At 37.4% G+C, this 19,589-nt stretch overlaps 1 protein-coding gene across 4 annotated transcripts; it reads right to left on the reverse strand.

The window, feature by feature from the left end:
* Positions 1-741: 741 nt before the first annotated feature.
* On the reverse strand, positions 742-19,152 carry LOC132621471 (protein CHROMATIN REMODELING 4). 4 transcript variants are annotated; one of them, XM_060335752.1, is made up of 12 exons: positions 18,505-18,760; positions 16,242-16,528; positions 15,754-15,855; positions 14,846-15,616; positions 11,014-11,118; positions 8,105-10,864; positions 6,482-6,639; positions 4,517-4,631; positions 4,142-4,230; positions 3,257-3,908; positions 1,613-3,149; positions 742-1,465 (listed from the first exon to the last, which is right to left on the reverse strand). In XM_060335752.1, exons 2-12 carry the CDS (start codon positions 16,458-16,460, stop codon positions 1,188-1,190), a joined length of 6,786 nt encoding a protein of 2,261 aa, XP_060191735.1. In that variant the 5' UTR covers positions 16,461-16,528; positions 18,505-18,760; the 3' UTR covers positions 742-1,187. The 4 variants fall into 4 exon arrangements, with proteins under 4 accessions (XP_060191735.1, XP_060191734.1, XP_060191733.1 ...); XM_060335751.1 differs by lacking the exon at positions 18,505-18,760 and adding an exon at positions 18,767-19,152 and having other exon boundaries at positions 742-3,149; XM_060335750.1 differs by having other exon boundaries at positions 742-3,149; positions 18,514-18,760.
* Positions 19,153-19,589: the final 437 nt, after the last annotated feature.

Consider the following 19,589-nt stretch of genomic DNA (forward strand, 5'->3'; position numbering starts at 1 on the left):
CCGTGAACAATGGACAGTCACCAATGGGGTAAAAGTATTTTTTTTTCGAGTAAACATTTTTTAAATTTTCTGGGGTGGAGGGTGTACTATCATGATAGGTTAATGTTGGGAGAATTCCTATATTGAAATCTCAACATTTCGTACGAATGCATTAAAATGAATCAGTATGATACAGTTACGTCCAAATAATAATGAAGTAAAATTAGTCTGCATAAGTGAAGGTTTATTTATTATTAAAACTTACCAATTGGTTTGAATTGTGTCCAAAACTAAGATAGACCTAGTTGTCCTTGTCCATTATACTCATTACTATTCATATAATAATTGAGAATATATGCTCAAATATCTCATTAAAGGATCAATGAGTTGTTTCTTCTTTCTTAGGAGATGGAGAAGAGGAGGTGCGTATTTTTTCCATTTATTCTTTGTGTAGCAAGCTCATGTGAAAAGTGAAATGTAGAAAAAAATATGGTAAAAGTCGAGCTTTATGCCTGTAAAAAAAATGAAGTAACAGCTTTACTAGGGAAACAATGATGAAGATTTAACCAACTTTACCATGTACTCCGCTAGCGTCAAATATTTTATCCATACAAGTTTGAACATCAAATATTGCTTCAGTATTTCTTTTTCCTTTTTTGTTGAAATGATTTCACAAATTTAAATTATTGTAAGTATGAAAATGGTACAAGGTATGACCATAGTTTAAAACAAGGAAGCCTCCAAAGTTTTGAAAATAGTATATAATCAAAATCAAAATCACCAACTGGTATACTCATATTTCACTACATTTCCAAATAGCCACAAGATCTCCACCTTCTAAATCAACAGCTATAAAGATAGAACTGTATAATCCCAAACACCACTTTGCATAAAATACATACAAGCAATAATTTGCTTACATGAACCTGAGTTTTGACACTTAGAAAGTCCTAAATGAAATGCCGAATCCAGCTCCCTAGGCTAAACAAGTCCTACAAGGTCAAAACCTTACTGACTTTAAGGACGACGAACAACGTTGTATGCTAACTTCTATGTTTCTCCTTTCTCTTACACAAGCTTTACATAATAATTGGTCTAAACCTGTACTGTATTTGCTACTTAATTGCATCCTGCCCTACAAAAAACTGAGAATGATGGAGTTACACGGCGCGAGATGGTTACAACAATTAACTCCCCATAGGAAAGAGCTATGGTTCACGGTCAGATACTGTCTCTTCAGATGATATTTCCTGTACATCTTCCTGTCCAGCTCGAGCAGAATCTGACTGAGTTTTGCTAGAATCCCCACTATCAGTTTCAACTTCTTTCTCTGCCTGAAATGGACCTAATGTAGTAGGAGCTGAGGTCTGATTTGTTTCCTGCTTTTCATGTGAATCTTGGGTGTCTGACCATGCAACCTGATCAACACACTTAGGGCGAGGGACCGTATCTTCAAGGAAACTCGAACTAGTAGCAATAGGTGGACCTGGTGCAACACAGGATGCAACCAATTGAAGCACTTCGGGTGAGGGAGACAATCCAGTGCTTGTCTTCATTAGGGGAAATGTACTAACTGAACTAGTTGAAGGATTCACATTTAGACTTAAAGGCGGCATATTAAGGTTAGATTCACCTGAAGTTCTGGCCATCACACTAGAAAGCAGAGGGACTGCTGAATCTTGCAGACTACTTGTTCCAGCCATACTCTCACCATGTACATTACTAGTTCCTGCAAAATCTTTCTGGAACTGCTTCATTACTTGCAGTCCATGTTTCTTCTTCTTCTTATTCAAGCTCAACCGTGGGTCCCTGGGTCGGGATGGAGCAGGAGAAGGAATAACAAATGGAGGAATGGAGGGCTTCTTCTCCTCCCCATATAGCACGCGAACTGACTGAGCAATTGCAGAGACGGTGGGTGGTAAATCCGGTTCAGGGGGTTTTGCTGGAGCAGTATTCACTGCTTCACGAAGCCAGTGTGGTAGCTTATTCTTCGGTGAACTACATTCAGCCACTTCCTTGCCTTTTGATTGAGAAACTTTGTGACCTTTATTAAGTTCAGGAAGTGATGGATAATTGCTAGATTCACCACCTCCCGCATTGTCATGTGAGTTATTTAAAGACCTGTCAAGAAGGTTAGGCAATTTAATAAATCCACTTGCACCATCATTATTCTCCTTTTGCAAGTCAAACCTGCCAAGAGGACCCAAGCTACTGCTGCCCAATGAATTCAGCAGAAATGGCGACTCCATAAGAAAGCTTGACGAAGCCCCTGGTCTGTCTGGGGGTCCCGCATTCATGTTCACCCGGTACTTATCAGCACTGCGAGTTGGAAGATGTGAGATATGATTGTTGTTCAGACCAAGTCTCTCAGGAGGTTCCAAATGTGGAAATCTTGAAGGCAGATCACGAAACCCCAATTTCATGTCTGTTAGGTGGGTTGGAAGGAGCTGTTCATTTAGTTTACAACCATGCAATGCTCGGGCCATCATTCCATCAGAAATTCCTGGGAATAAGCCTGATTTTCCCACTTTGGTAGGGTTGGATGGTTTTGGCGCAGGTCCATCCAAGATCTTGAGCTGCTCTGCTTCCCACCTAATTGATAAATCTTCAGGAGTTTTATACTCGGAAAATTTTAACCTTGGATCTCGCAGCATGGCATCCCAATTGCCCCTTCCATGTCTACGTACACCAATCCAGAGACAATCCAGTTCATCTTCACACCAGATATCCAGTTTGCTTTTTCTTTTAAGTAGGTTGCCTGATCCAGATCCTGATCCTAACCCAGTTCTCAGCATAATGTTTTCAAGAACCTTCCGATGGTTTTCAGGAAATGAAGATGAAGAAGGTACCATATGCCCTAACCCCAATTGTTCTTGTGGATTAAACCTACCTGCATCATGAGGTGGAAACTTGAGATTGGGCAAGAACGGCAGTACAGGGTGCTCACGAACAGACTCATTCACATCTGCAACTCTTGATCCCAAAGACAAGCTGGGAAACAAGTCAGAGGGAGGACGGGGCATGTTCATAGAAGGAAATGGGTATCTTGGTAACAATGGCTCATCAAAAGGTTTGTGCAATGCTGCCTTTTCTTGAATATCAGATAAAGTAGCACCAGAATTCTTTAAATTACCAGCCGAACCTCTTTCATGCATGACTGATCGAGGATGCTGCAGAGAACAACATTAGGAATTCACATAAGCATTATTTAAAAGCATTACATTTAAAATGCATGAAAACATGTTATAACAGAGAGAGAGAGAGAGAGAGAGCATACTGGATTGAATGGGAGATAAGAATCAGGTAAACTATTCTTTGGAGGTTGTTGTGAAGGATCCAGGGGAAGATCTGGCAATCTAAATCTCCGAGGGAAGCTCTCCTGATCTTTAGCAACCATTTCAGTTGAAAGCTCCGGAGGAGGAGGAGCAATAGTTGGGAACTCCAGTCCTAATCCTTGCCTGTGTTGTCGGTTGTTTAACTTGGAGAAGTTCCTCTGTGGTGCCTCCACCTGATGAGCATTAGGAGCACATAGTCCCAGAACTGGTAAAAGGTGTTTATTGGCCATGGAGTCAGTATAGCTCATATCTTGTGCATGATTACTTGACTGGGGAATATCTGCAAGAGGATGGCCACTTGATGGAAGAGCTATGTTATCGTTCAATTTATGTTTCAACGTTCTCAACTTTAAGTCAGCCAGGTTTTTCTTTGCCTCGGATGATAATATTACACAGCATTTTTTATCCAAGTTCATGGCCACATGTTTCTCTTCACGGAGTTGCAATGGTACATTCATCGGATTTACATCATGAGCTTGCGGAGGAAGCAGATGACAGATAGACTCTTGTCCAGCCTGTCCTTCCACGGGTCCAGATGCTTCAATTGCATTTCTACGGGCTAGCCGTTCTTTTTGTCTAGCGCGAAGCTTAGAACTGCTCCAATGCAATAAAAAATATTCAGATAAATATTATCTTTCTAAGTTCATATTTTACCAATATAACCAAGTTTTTCAAATAATCCAGCCAAAAAGATGCGAAAATTCCAGTATTATGCATTCTACTATTTTGTTCCTCCCATAATACTCAGAAGATTAACCCATCTCAATACACTATAGCAAATATGTTCCCATTTAGATGTTGATAAAAGTTGCAAGGGTATAACTCACTATTTTGCCTTTAATGCTCGTCCAGCTGGACTATACTCTCGCTCTGGTTCAGGCACAGGCACAGGCTCCTGCTCCTCTTCCACACCATTCTGCAATGTCAGTTAATGGATAAAATTAGTGATCCTAAACTATGTCGTAATGAGGAAACCACAGAGCGACTGCCTCCTAGGAAACAATCATCCACGTCAAATTCATTAGCTTCAACGAACAAACACTATGCTTCTGGAATCACAATGTTGTAGTTGAAATAGAAATTTTAAAGATTCAAAGCACTGATCCCAAATAATTTTGAGGGGAGGGTTGAAGAATTGATCAAAGGGGGAAAAAATAAAAGAGGGAGTGGGTGTAGAAATATAAATTACAGTACGGAAGTACCTCATTTAATGTTTCATTATGGTGTGAAGCATATGCTTCCCTGTAAGAAATGGTTTTCCTTAGGCGCTTGCCTCGACCAAGCGCTGCTTCCTCCTCGCTCTGATACTTCTCCCATCTACAAGCAAAAGAACACGATGAAATGATGCAAAAGCCGTAATGAAGGTATACCACTTCAAAGGTAATCATTTAACATGGTAGACACGTGCTCTTAGGAAGCAGTGCTAATGCATCTCAGTTCGAGTCGGAGTGGCGGCATAAAGTCTTCTAAAAAGGATAAATAGATCTTATAATGAATTCAATTCCCGATTTCATTTTAGAATTATGTAATTAAGGGACTCTTCTTTTTTAAGATTTTTTCTGATATTTTCAACCTTGGAGCATATGTTAACTCACATTTCCTTTTCGATCGTTTCAATTGTAATTACAATTCATTTGATAACCTTTTTAGTCGATGAAATCGTAAAACTATAAACTTTACAAATAAAACTAGTGTGTTTTTGTCAGTTATATTAGTTTAGTTTTGATTATATTTTCTTTATAAAGCTGTTATTTGTTAATCATTAGGATTCTCACTAGCAACTATCGTAATACTTCTAATTGTGCTTTGCTTATCGTAATAAAGAAACCGATGGCGAAATCCTAATACTTCTTTCTATGCTTTGCTTATTCTCTCTCTCTCTCTCTCTCTCCAAGAAGAATCATTGGCAGACAATAAGGAGGAGGAAATAGGTCTCCAGGAGAAGTGAAACCCTATATAACTGGAAACAACCACTGGAAAGTACAGAAAATGAATGTAAAAATTTCACCCACTACACCACTAAAACATCCATTGTTTCAAATACAAACAATTGTTTATCTTCTACATTGTCTACTGGAAGCCAGTTCTAGGGAATCCTACAAGAGTTGAATCCCATACTTGTATTGTGAGTGGGTGTGCCTCCACTGTTTCAAATCTGTATTATCTTACAATTGAACATGTGAAGTAAATAAAACTGGGAATATTGGTGGAAGCGATTGGCCTTCCTAAAAAGGACTGAACTTTGTGAACAAGAAACATATATAGCAACCTCAAAAGAAGTCTTTGAAATTGTTCTTAATCTGCTAAGGTAGTAATTAAAGTAGTCGAAGAGCTTCCCTTAAGTAGAAAAAGACAGCCTAAACTTATTGGACTTTTTTGTAAATTGGCTACCAGCACAGCCTTTGTCCTGATGAATATATGAATATACTGTTACCTTTTCCACACAAAAAAAGAATATACTTTTTAGAAAAAATTGCAAGAACATCTTTAGCATAATAAAGGGAAGCATACATTGACAAACTATTCGACGTACAGTGAATGTCAGTTCTGCCTCTACTAGACGTGTTGCTCATTGTTACTTAATGCAAAGCAAACACATAAATATAACAACTACCACTACACCTCAACCTCAAGCAAGTTGGGAACTGACTATTTCGCTCCATTTAACCATCTCAGTCTAATATTATCAAAGACACTTTCTCGGGAAAAAAATCTCTAACAAGATTAACAGACTCCTACCAAATGTTGGACCTAAAGTAAACGAACTAACATGTCAAAACTCAATCTCAACTAATTGGTACGCCTATATCAATCTTTTTCTTACATCCTGCCTTACTTTTCGTTAAGTTTGCATGGATTCTAAGAAATTGTAAGTCTTTCAAAACGACGTCCTAAACACATAAATAGAAGACGAAGCTAAGAAATAGCCCTTTTCAATCCTTCAATAAATTCATAAGCTACCTATATTACACCTTTATTTGTCTTGATGTACCCACATTGAACGGGTGTGATATTGGTATATTTCGTGCAGATTCTTCTAAATACAGGAAAGAACTGCACATATTATTGATACTTCACACACCCGCATTGAATACATATGCATAGCTGAGTCCATATAATATAGTATACCATCAAACAAATATAAAAGAAGGTTGCCAGAACAATACCTCACTTTTAGAAGCTTGTCCCACTCATTTTCTTCAGTGCTACTAACCAAGTTATCTTCTTTCTTCTCAACATTTTGTACACAAGTGTCTTCACTCACCACCATATGTGATGCTATTCCAGCTTGGTCTTCTGGACCTTCCTCGTTCCATTCCAATGACTGACAAAAGAGAAAGGAAAACACAACAGGCACAAGAAAAGATTCAGCAAGACATTAGAATGGTGTTATAGTGATTGTTGTTCCTAAGATCTTGCACACGAGTTGCCAAAGAAACAAAAACTGCTTCCTTATTGAGTCAGAGAGCAGAATAAAGAATCTTAATTAAATAGCATCTCATGTTAAAGATAAATAGAATTATAACTCTGTAACTACAATTTGCAGACAAGTAAGAGAAGCCGTGAAAAGTGAAAATCTTTAGATTTACGAAATAGACCACCGATAAAAAGCTCAACTTTAAAATATTGCAGAACCATAATAAACTGAAAGTGGAAGATTCATCATTTTCACTGACACTTAGCTAAGAGTGCATGGACAGTCATTACATGCCATACCAGACAAAACATCAATTAAGTCGCATTATATATTCAGCATAAGGCATAAGAAACTTTTCATAACGTGCAGAGCATAATTCGAACAATCTAAGTTCGTAAAGTGATTCTACTTTTTGAGCATGTAAATTTATCCATTGAAAAGTTCACGGCATGCCCATTCAGATCCAAACAAACTTGCAGTGTTAACACAGCTAAAACATATGCTCTAGTAGCTTTATCTTTTACTTAGAATCGATCTTACAAACTTTATCTGCTATAGCAGCCTTCATCTTCAAGGATATACAGAACAAATAAAGAAACCTTATGCTGGATAAGGGATGTAGAAAGAGTTCTGAAACACAATTTAATTTAAGGGAACTTAAGTACAGTAAATTGCCAGCTGGAAGTTCCCAGAGAAACTTTTCTACTTATGATTAGTATGAAAGTTATACTTCGGATTAAGTTGATGTTGTTAAATTTTACTAACCAACTGTAGTTAGGTCATTTATTAGCTTTTTTTTTTTTTTTTTTTTTTTTGAGAAGGTAACATGTAGGTCATTTATTAGCTTTCAAGCAATAACAGCAAAGAATCTAGTTTACGGTCTTTAGATAAATGATTTTATATTCCTTGCATATTTCAATTACTTATATTGGAAATCAAGAACTAGTTTCCTTAGTTGGAGACTCAGATCCCCCAAGTAAAATACAGTTACATAGTTACGTTAATCTTTCACCAAATTGATGCTATGAGAATTATGCTATGTCCTTCATGTTTTTTCATTTTCTCAACTCTGTTTCAACTCTCCTCTACCTGATATGAATTTTAATTGGAGAAACATGGTTAGTGAGGAATTATCTAGCCACCCCAACTTGTTTGGGAATGAGGACTAGTTGTTATTGGACCCTCACACTTGCTCAGTTACTTCACAACTTCCAACTGTCCTTAGGTGTCCTGTATCTATCGTCACAGTTTGAGCTACAATATCAGACCCTAATTTATCAGTCTTCCACTTCAGAATAATAGAGTTGGCACTTGTACGAATCACTTTCAGAAATATGTTAATAAAGCATATCTGTTAAAGAGCTGTGGTTACCTTCACTGAACCAAGCATATCATTCTCCAGTTCTGCCTCATGGTTATCAGGTGATTCTGACTGAATATTTGAACGGTCAAGCAATTTCAAAATAGCATTTTCGTCCCACACAATCTTAGTGCTGCCCTTGGTGCACTTATCTTTATACACATCACCCAGGCTACCAGTCCTCCTGCGCTTATGCTCTACTTCAGGAACTGTTTCATCTTTGTCGCTGGAGTTTTCAACAGCATCTTTCTCTGCCATGCTAGAGGAATCACTAAAAAGCTCTTCTGTTCCCCATCGAAGGATGTCCTCAACCTCCTTTTGGGACCCTGATTTGTTCACAAAAAGCTGATCAAGCATCAACTTCCTCTTAGCAAGCTGAAGTATCCGTTCTTCAACGCTGGCACGGACTACTAGCCGGTACACTAGAAGTCTCTTTGACTGTCCGATACGATGAGCCCGATTCATCGCCTGGATATCAGCATGTGGATTGAAATCAGAATCATAGATAATAACAGTATCTGCAGTAGCCAAATTGATCCCCAGGCCACAAGAGCGAGTTGATAATAAGAAGACGAATCGGCTTTTGTCCTGATTAAACCGTGCTATTGCTGCTTGACGATCAGCCACTGCAACAGAGCCATCAACTCTCTCATATGTTTTTTGCCCAAACTCAATTGCCAAGTAATCCTCCAGAATATCTAGAAGCTTAGTCATCTGTGAAAATATAAGGACTCTGTGACCTTCTTTATGCAAACTTTTGAGCATAGAGTGCAGAAGAGTCAGCTTTCCAGAAGCCTTTATTCTCATTTCATGAAGAAATTCCACTGAACCAGATTCAGGCTCAGTTCCTGGTATGAGATAAGGATGGTTGCAAACTTTTCTTAACTGCATTACAATATTCAGCATTGATTGCTGTGCAACTCCTTTCCCAATGTTGCGAAGAAGCTGATAGTTCTTTGTAAGCATTGCACGGTAATATTCTGCCTGAATAGAAGATAACTCAACAGGAACCATTCGTTCAGTTTTAGGAGGAATATTTTGCATGGCATCTTTCTTCAACCTGCGAAGCATGTGCGGAGCGACAAGCTTTTTCAATTCTTCCACCTTTTCCGCTGTTGTAAGATCATTAAACTTCTCCTCAAACGACGATAGTGAAGGAAATGACGATGGCTGCAGAAAATTTAATAAGTTGTACATCTCGCCAATGTTGTTCTGAAGAGGAGTACCAGTCAATAGCACCCGATGCTGGAAAGAATATGTGTTGAGCATGCTAAAGAGTTTACTATCAGCATTCTTCAGACGGTGTCCCTCATCAACCACAAGAACTTCCCACGGGATCCCACGCAGAAAAGTGGAATCGGCGAGAACCATTTCATACGTAGTCAAAAGAACATTAAATTTGTATGAAGTCGACCTCTTACTCAGATCGCTTCGATCCCTTGCATGCCATTCAAATTGGCGAATCACAGCTCTTGCTTTAGCACTCCCATGGTATTCTACAACATTTAGGTGTGGAGCCCATAACTGAAACTCTGCCATCCAATTTGGCATTGTGGAAAGAGGAACTAATACCAGAGAAGGAAGTGCAGCATTGAACTCGGTGTACAGTGATGATAAGAAAGCAGAAGCTGATATTGTCTTCCCAAGCCCCATCTCGTCAGCAAGAATAACATTTCTGGATTTATGCCAGCACTTGCGCAACCAATTTAAGGCTTCCATTTGATGTGGAAATAACGTGCCTCCTTGCAGTTCTTTAGGCTGCTCTGGCAGAGTAACTATATCATTTTTATGGCATTCTCTCCTTTTCCTCACCACATCATCCTTGGTAGCATTTCTAGCTAATGCTTGGGATTCAAACTGATTAAACTGATCAATCAAATGAGATGATTTTGCAATCACAGGCTCCTCTATTTTTTCCCAGGTACATTCATCATAAGGAAGACCTGTCCATTTCACAAAAACTTCATCTGAACCACCCGCACCAGGCCGAGTTGCAATAATCCGCTGAGGCAGCTTCCACTGTTCATCACAAATATTTATTGTTGCTGTCCCATACTTCGCCTTGTAGTTGTCCAGCTTTCTTTTTGCCAGAACTTTCAACTTAGACTCTGGGATCCAAGAGTTATGAATATTTGATTTCCCAACCCACTTAACAAGATATTCATAGGCGACATTTACACCATTCGAGGTTGGCGGTTTAGCCAAGACAGTCTCCTCACTGTTCTTGAAAGAGGTGGTATCTGTAGTAATCATTTCATCTACTCCCTTGGCAGTTCCAACTTCATGACTCCCGGATGTGACATTATCCTTCGACTTGGCACTGTCAATATAGTTCTTTTCAGTGGAAAAAATGCTTTCTCCAGATGTATTCTGCGTATTATCCAGATCATCAGCAGCAGTGTCTTCTTCGTTTTTGTTGATTGCACCTTCAGATACTGAACCTTGAGGGTCTTCCTTTACTGTGCCAGTTCCTTCCTTGCATTCTTTGCTACCTGATCTTCTGTACACTTGAGTTTTATCCTTTCTGACATCATACTTTGAGCTTTTTCCTTCATCAGGAATGTCCAAAGTTTCTTCAGAGCCACTGCCTGAATATTCTATACCAACCTTAACTGCAGGCACATCGCAGCTGGGTTTTTCATCATTTACTCTCTCTTTATCTGCTAATCTTGCTGATTCTCCCAATGCTGGGTCATTTGCATTTATTTCGGGGATATCATACGAACGACTAATATTATCCGCTTGAACTCGACATGCCAGAACCCTATCAACCTGCAATTAAGCATGTGTCAAAAGTAGGACAACAGATTATCATCAATATTCTTGGTAGGGAATTACATCAAAGAGTAATAAAGGAGCAGATGATCCTAATTATTAAATGATACATAATAAACCTATAAGTTGGTCCTTGGAACTAGTACCTGTTGAAGATCAGGACCATTATTATCATATACCAAATGTTCGACGGCAACTTTTCCAGCTTCACGTGACAGATCTGATGGCCGACCAGCCTCTTCGGAAACCAACTACATTAGCCAAAAAAAAAATACAATCAACAAAAGAAACAACCATTAGTTGGTTTTTGCATATTAAAATAACAATTTTTTATATTAAAAAGAATAGACATCTCAGAAAATTATTGTTCCCTGCCTTTTTTTTTTTTCCATTTTGGCCTTTCCAATTTAGTAACTAATTCATTTTAATCTACACCCTTCAAACAAACTGTTATTTTTTTAATAAGTTCGAGTAAAACTATTCTTTTATACCAAAAAAAAAAAAACTACTATTATTAGGCAAGAGTTCAAAAAGAAGTACAAAGCTTCATTTTTCCCTCCTTGCCTAGGGTAAGCACAAAGTTCCACTAAACTCAAATAGAAGAAACAAGTAGGGGTACAATTGAAGAAATCAAGGACCGCTGCTGATAATCCCATACATATAGGGAGCTGAGACGTAGTAAATATTCCATCAGGTTATTATTACTTTCTCTTTTGAAAAGTTTCTTTCTTCTGATATAGAAATTCAATCATATGCAAAAGTGGACATGCACATTTACATCAAAGAAAAAACCCCAGAAGTAGCAAATATCTGTCAACATGTAGAGGAAATAAATAAAGCAAAGAGTTTCACGCTAAAATAAAAAACCAGCTTATCCACAATAGAGAAATCATTTGTGCCTTCCTAATTTAAGAAACGTGCTACATTACCGTATATGCTAATGTCCACGAAGCAATTTCTTTTCTTTACTCGAGAGACTTCCCTTCCAGGAGAATAACATTAGATGATACCTCCTCATCTGTCGTCCAGATATCAATCTTGAGTCTCCAGAAAATATTTATTCAAAATCTGGATGATCATCTTAGGAAGTCCCGAAGTAGAACCGCATTTTCTCCAGACAATGAACCCATTCCTCTCTTAGCTTTCTTGGGCCCTCACATACTTCCTTACTGGTTCAGAAACCCTTTAATAGACTAGTCATCCTAAAAATTTGCTGTTGGGCCTCGTGAATGTACATGGAGTAGAGTTTCTTTCCTTTTTTTTTTTTTTTTGAGAAATGGCAAGTGTTACATCCTTTTTATAACTATGGTGTTCAGTCCAGCTTGCGCGGACCTTGACTAATTCCACAGGGTACCTGCTACCTCCCACCAACACATGTACCGGGTAACTTTGTCCACCAAGGCTTGGACAAATGGGAAGAAATCACCTAATGTTTTTACCTCCGCTGGGTATTGAACCTGAAACCCAATGGTTCTCAACCGACTTCATTGACTACTAGGTCACACATTTGGGTGTAGAAATGGTAAGTGTCACATGGAGTAGGGTTAATTTGAAATGGTAAGTGTCACATGGAGTAGAGTTAATTAAAGAAGTGCTGAAAAAGGCTTTTGTTTTTACCAAGTTCAGAACCGACTCCATTATTGAGTTCACCACCTTGAATACGTCTACACTAATGCCTTAAAGCGCGCCATTATTCCTCCCTCTCAAAGTTTCACAATCATACCACAAATCTTATGGTCTTTATTACGAGCCAAATTTTTTCCTTATTTCAAGCCAAACACAGGATTCATGCCCAAGGCCTTCCTTATCCAAGAAGTAAATTCTTTTGAGCATGCTCCCATAGCTGCCTCAGTTAAGCCCCTTTAGAGCTTTACTAAGCTGGTGGCAGTCCCAGAACAGCAAAATCAATATCAAACAACAAAACACTATCAGATTAAGACTATCAATTAACTAGACAAGATAGTCAACATTAGGGTTTGATCTCTCTATGGAAATTATCCTGCATGCCCCACAATTTTGAAGGCTTTATTACGTAACTACAGTCTCCTCTCCTGAAAGTAGGTTATCACAATATTTCAGCATTCATATCTCACCTGAAAAAGATAAAATAAACTAAGGACATCCCCATTATTGCATGCCTGTTTTGAGGCATGAACATTTAGAGAGTGAAATTAATACTCAAGTTCAAAGTGACTTTTCCTTTTAATCTCTTTCTTTCAATTTAAATGCAAAGCATTTAAATTTTTTAACACTAGACTAGATTGAACAATGGAATACATACTATTGCTAACTATCTGATTGATGTAGCTGTAAATGGTATATCTACTTGTCTGTCTAGTTTAAATTATCATAGAGTTACAAGCTTCCGTGTTTGCATTTAAATTTTTTAACGCTAGACTAGATTGAACAATGGAATACATACTATTGCTAACTATCTAACTGATGTAGCTGTAAACGGTATATCTACTTGTCTGTCTAGTTTAAATTATCATAGAGTTAAGCTTCCGTGGGCAATAATGAGCATTGAAACTAAGGAAAATGGTAAAAGAGTATTATCAAGCAAACTATTGAAACCATAAAAATTTAGGAAATAGGGGATGCCGACTGTCTCGTCATTCCTAGAAAGAACATCCAGCAGCCATAGTTTCAAAAACATGCCCAAAAAGGATGAGAAGAACTATCCTTCAGATGCTGGCCAGCACCAATTAGAAGAATATTTAAGTTTTTAAATTGTACAAAGAAATATAAGATCCAACAGTTAAACAAAGCAAATATATTATGTCTATTCACTTTGACTCTTTTTTGCCAGGGATTGGAGCACTTTAGATTTCCAGGAAAAGAATCGCATTCATACACACTTCATCAGAAAAATCACATTCATATACAAAACACCAGTAAATTGAATAAAGTTAAGTTACCCTTAAAATAAAATATCTACTGGAAACCATATTATATGGGGAAAAAAATTAAATATAATATAAATATAACTCCATAAGAATAGACCTACAAACATTGGCATTGCCATATTTAGGACAATCTAAGGTGATGTCAGACTATTTGTACTTTACTTACAGCTCTCCACACTTTTCGAAGACCAGAATATATCACTCTATGACTGTTCAAGTTAATAATTTAGCCACCACAAATTAACGTAAAAAGCAAGCTGGTGATCCTTGCGACTAATAACAATAACATTGCCTGTTCTCTCTTTGGTAAATTGGGCCAGTTTGAAAATGTTACTACAATAATTACTTTTCACGTAGAACACAAAAAAGACCACATATCACAACCTCAATGTTTCTCGCACAATCTTCATCAGCCAAAAGCCACATAGCTCTTTGTTTTTCCTTTTTTACATACTCCTCTTCAATATCATGGTAAAGATCGACTTGTAGAAATGTTTAGCTTGGAAGAACTCACTCTAGCCTAACTTATGTTTTCTTTCTCCAACCAACAGATTGAAATGTTTTATCACTAAAGAAAAATCAACACTGAAATCTATTGAGCAAAACTTGATGTAGATGCTTCAGATTATGTAATATGCGCAACTTTGAAGCTGAGGATGTTAGACACTTGTTCTTAAATTGCATTGTTGCCAGGAATCTATGGGACATGTTCCTATTTGGGCTACCATGGTTTCTGCCACTTAGCATGAAGGATGCCTTAATCAGCTGGCATAGTAGGAAGGGGCAAAAATCAAGAAGAAATATGTCGCAAGCCATTCCTAGTTGTATATTGTCAACATGGACGGAAAGGAACCTGAGATGTTTGAAGGAACCTCAGATTGTATTCCATCCCTAGGAGCCAGATGTCTTATTAATTTGTGAAATAGTTATTGTGCAGGGATCAAGCATCATACTTTTGTAATAATCCTCTGGATGCCTTCAATTAATAAGATATCTTACCTAATTGAAAAATGAAATATACTGAGAACAACTACTCAGATTTGAGGAAGAATACGAAACATAGGGATTATACCTCATCTTTAAGTTGGGTTTCAACAGTATCTCTCCCATCCCTATCTGACGCAGGCACTGAAGGCTTATGATCAACACGCTTACGCTTTTTTTGCGATTTGCTTGACTTTGAACCAGACTTTTTAGAATTACCAGAAGCTTGCTTTCCCTTGTCAGACTTAGATTTGTTCCGACTGTCAATGTTGTAAAAATTAGGTTTTCTTTTCCTGTCTTTCCTAGAAGCGGCCTCTGATACAGCTACAGGTTCACCACTAGAAGGCAAATCAGGCTTCTTTTCAGAGGCTTTGTCATTTGTCTTCGAATCCGTCATATTCAAAAAGGATGTTGTATCATTCATTGAAGAGCTTGACTTCTCCAATGGAGTATCTGCAGAAGGCACCTCCTTCTCAACTGGAGTATCTGAAGGAGGCACCTCCTTTTCTTTATCAACACTTCCATACAATGAATTGCCATCCGCAGCACCATCCCGGGAATGATGACTTGGTTTAATATCACAAGAAACATCATTGGAGGAAGAACCCAGCTTCTCCAATTGACTGCGATGTGATAAAGGAGTTTTTTCTTTGCCCGAGGATCTTTTCTTACCAGGAATGGAGCTTTCAAAAATCAGGGATACCTTGGAGATTCCAGATGACTTATGTTCATCTTTTGCTTTTCCACTTGTAAATTTTATTCTTGGTCGTTTGGAGACAGTATCTAGAGGATTGACAGATTCAAGCGTATCGTTCTTCTGATAGCAACTAGGACATTCCCACTTTCCAGATGGTATACGCTACATAGGATAGAAAAAAATTGTCAGTAACAAAAGTCAACTGGATGGGTAAATTGAAAAGGAAAGGCCAAACTACTACATGAAAGTTTTAAATGAAAATAGTCAATCCGGTTAAATAAAGCAACTATCAAATATACCTTAAGAGGAGGATCCAGACACTGAAGATGGTAGGTTCGCGGACAGCTTTCGCAGCAAAGCAAATTTCCACCAAGATCACAAACAACACATTCATAATAGTACTGGATGAGAGCAAAAGGAAACAAAAGTCAGAAGCATTTTGAAAAGCAAATGTACAGAAGCGATAAAGCTCGGCTGGAAAATACTTAAATCACACTGCAAGGCAATAAATCTCAAACAGCTCTCTTGGTCTTACTATTCTGGCAAGACAATGGCAAAGCTAACAGTGAGAGCTTAGAGATAACATACTCATAAAGAATAAACCCAAAAAAGAAAAAAGATAACCAAGAAGTTTAAGAATAGCAAAGCTAAAAAAGCATGTTGGTCTCTTGATCAAGAAGTAAGGGAAATTTTCCTCCTAAACTACTGCTCAAAGTCTTGTTTACCATGTAGTTTCACGGCCATAAATCGGAAAAAAAATTAAGAAAACCATAAAGAACATACTAACCCCATCATTTCCTTTCTTCTTGCCAGAAGAACCACTTGAAGTGCTTTCGTTTTTCACTCGACGTTTGTGTGAGTTACTCGAGGGTAAATCCAAGGTTTTTGAAGCCTTTTCTTTACCATTTGGCACATCAGGACCGGATGGAAGTCTGCGACGTTTGCGTTTTAAGGCCCAGTCTCTGTTAAGCATTTTACCAGACAGTGAATCGTTTTCTTTCATCATTGCATGCAGGATTGTACATCTCAAGCCAGAAAAAAATGACCTTCAGGCATCAAATTGATCACATATGCCTGCAAAAGTTTGTTGGTAAGAGTGTTAGACCATGAACCTGAAGGACAAAAATAGAACACCTTCCGGAAATAAAGGTAGAGAAGCAAGATTTGAGCATACTGCATGAACAGAAAACATAGTAGGCTCTTCAAATAGGAAAAAACTTTACATTTTAGTCTACATTACAACAAAGCTCCCTAAACTTCGATCTCGCTTCTACTTTATCCCTTCTTCTTTTTTCAAAACGGCATCTTTGACGCTCTTAACACTATTAAACAAATGGAAAATCCACTTTCTTAGGAAGAACATATCATAAGATGCTATATTTCTAAAACATGCATTCACATAGATGACAACGTAGTTGGCTGATTAGATCTTCATTCACTGAACGAGTAGATCAGACATTGTTTTAGTTGTAGATGATCATTTGTTACATACATGATACTAGCTTGTGAATACATTGTGTTACATAATCGAACATGTAATTGAGCGTGCATAGCAGAATTTTGAAACTAGATCCATGAAACTCATCGTAATTAATGTGTAAGATATATGAAAGCTCCCTTGAAATTAAATGGTGGAAAGAACACAAGAAATATCATTGGGAACACTAAACATGAACTTACCCTACAGAGACAAGCACTAACCTAATAATTTCTAGAGAATCACTACAATAAACCTTCAAATGAAGTTAGCATCAGCCAAAAGAAGATAATTGGCTAATCTAAAACGAACATTAGGACTAAGTCCGCAGGGAGGCATACTTTTAATATACTCCCTCCATCCCAATTTATATGATGTAGTTTGACTGGGCACGGAATTTAAGAAATAAAGGAAGATTTTTGAATCTTGTGGTCTAAAACAAGCCAAAGATATTTGTGTGGTTATAGATCATCTCGTTAAGCATAAAAGGTAAAGTTTAAAGTTAAAGTGTTGCCAAATAAGGAAATGTGTCATTCTTTTTGGGACGGACTAAAAAGGAATGTGTGTCATATAAATTGGGACGGAGGGAGTAGTAAGATACATTCAGCAAAAATTATGCATCCAAATAAACAGACATGAATACACTACCTTGACTAATGTAACAGAAAAGGTAAGCATCGCTTCCAGAAATTTTCCAAACTAGGATAAAACGAAACAAGTAGCTGAAATCATAAAACTTCATTGAGATGCAACACGGTTCATAAATCAAGATTGAAGGTATATGAAGTTTCTGTATTTAGTTAATTAAAGGGCAGTTAAGATTATCAGAAATGCAACTACATCGCTATTACTTGGAAAACACCAACTTCCAGAACAATCTGTTTCACACCTATGAATATAGATATATGGGGAGAGGGTTTAAACCCAAGCCCTCAAACAGAATCTAACTACAAAGCCTTACGCCATAGTAAGCCAGGTTACAGGAAATTAGACCACGTTCTTCACTTCCAACTTAGACGTATCACGTATGCATTTCATTTAGAATTCTACAAGACACTAAAACCTAAGTTAAAACTCAACCAAATAAGGAAAACAGCACAATTGCAATCAAAGAATCATTAGTTTCTATTTCAACAGACCTTTAGAATCAAGTTGAAACTAGTGATACAAATGCTCAGGTCAGTAGACTTACTAAAGCCATTCAAACAATCAAAGCAATAAGAATTACATTTCCTCTTTACAAATCCAGCATAACAAGCCCTTCCTCAATGTGTTATATAGAAAAAACCATCACATGCATGGACAGCTGAATTGAACCATCAATGATCATAACCATTTCAATTAACAACCGCCAACACACAATTTAAATCACCAAAGATCATAACTTTACAGCAAAAAAAAATTATTGACGCTGAAAAACACAACATTCCCACCAATCAAGAAACACCCACATCAAAATGAACAGCAAAGCAAACAAGAATCAGCTCAAATCAAAACAAAAAGCTAGCAACCACACATAAACAACATTCTTTTTCAAAAAATGACAGCAACCCAGATAAAGATTAGCACATACCTATCTTACCTATGGATCAAACCCTCACAAGAACACATAAAAATTCAATCTTTATATATAAGTATGTGAATCAAGAAACCAACAATAAGTAAAGAAGAGGCAAAGGTGGGAGTAACCCAATTTAGGGCATGAGGTGTGTGTATACAAGAAAGAGAGAGAAATAAAGCGGTTCAAGGCAAACAAAAGATATAAATAGAGAGCGTGAAAGTGATAGAAAAAGGTTTTAGAGAGAGAGAGAGAGTGCATCCAAATAAGGATTCACCAGGTTTATAGGACTTTGGGGGTTACACAAAACACACCCAACATCAACACTGACAACATGCTAAGGTGGGGTGGGGTGGGTGGGTTCTTTGGGGTGGTGGGGTTGGTTCTTGGCTTTGTGGGAAGCGAGCCAAAGGACAACGCCACTGAGATGATGCCACGTGGAGCATTTGATGTATGTTAACATCATCATTTGTGAGTCTATCTTCACGCTTGTATTCATTCTTGAAAGAGGAGAATAGAATTCAAGACTGAGAAGACTCAAAAGAGATTAACAGAATCTGTTGGAACTACTCTTTGTAATCTGATGTTGTTTATATATGTTTCTGTCATTTTTTCTCTCTCTCTAAAAAATATATATATATATTTCTTTCTCTCCAGATTTCATCCTTTTTCTCCCGCTATATTTTTTCTTTATACAAGTGTTCTTTTTTCCTAATTATAGCCGCCATCAAGTGTTTTTTTTGTATCTGCAGTCTTTTATTACTTTTCTTTTTCTAGTTTCTTGATTGTTTTAGGAATAATAATCTAATCTAATTAAAAATATGGGAAATGTATCGATTGTCTCTTGCATCTGCTAGTAAATTTTATTTAGATGCTCGAATTACAACACGTTATAATTAAGCAAGGATACATATTAAAGTGTTTTTACTAGAACTTTTCGATTTAAATTTTGAAAAAACTTGTGTGCATGTTTCCAAACGTCTATTACGTAAATACATTAACCACATAAAATATGTTATCTCTTTTGATTATACACGTGAATTTCAATTAGAACAAGCTCGAGGTTTTAAGTTTATTGAAGCTACTACGTATAATTAAAG

This window comes from Lycium barbarum, chromosome 12, assembly GCF_019175385.1.
Source record: "Lycium barbarum isolate Lr01 chromosome 12, ASM1917538v2, whole genome shotgun sequence".
NCBI lineage: Eukaryota > Viridiplantae > Streptophyta > Magnoliopsida > Solanales > Solanaceae > Lycium > Lycium barbarum.

Bases quoted from the DNA above. Each gene is read 5' to 3' on its own strand.
- LOC132621471 (XM_060335751.1), bottom strand. From the start codon at position 16,460: ATGATGAAAGAAAACGATTCACTGTCTGGTAAAATGCTTAACAGAGAC. The intron at 10,865-11,013 runs GTACTAGTTCCA...GCTTAATTGCAG, and splicing joins ATGGTCCTGATCTTCAACAG to GTTGATAGGGTTCTGGCATG. The intron at 4,632-6,481 runs GTATTGTTCTGG...TTTTGCTTGTAG, and splicing joins GACAAGCTTCTAAAAGTGAG to ATGGGAGAAGTATCAGAGCG.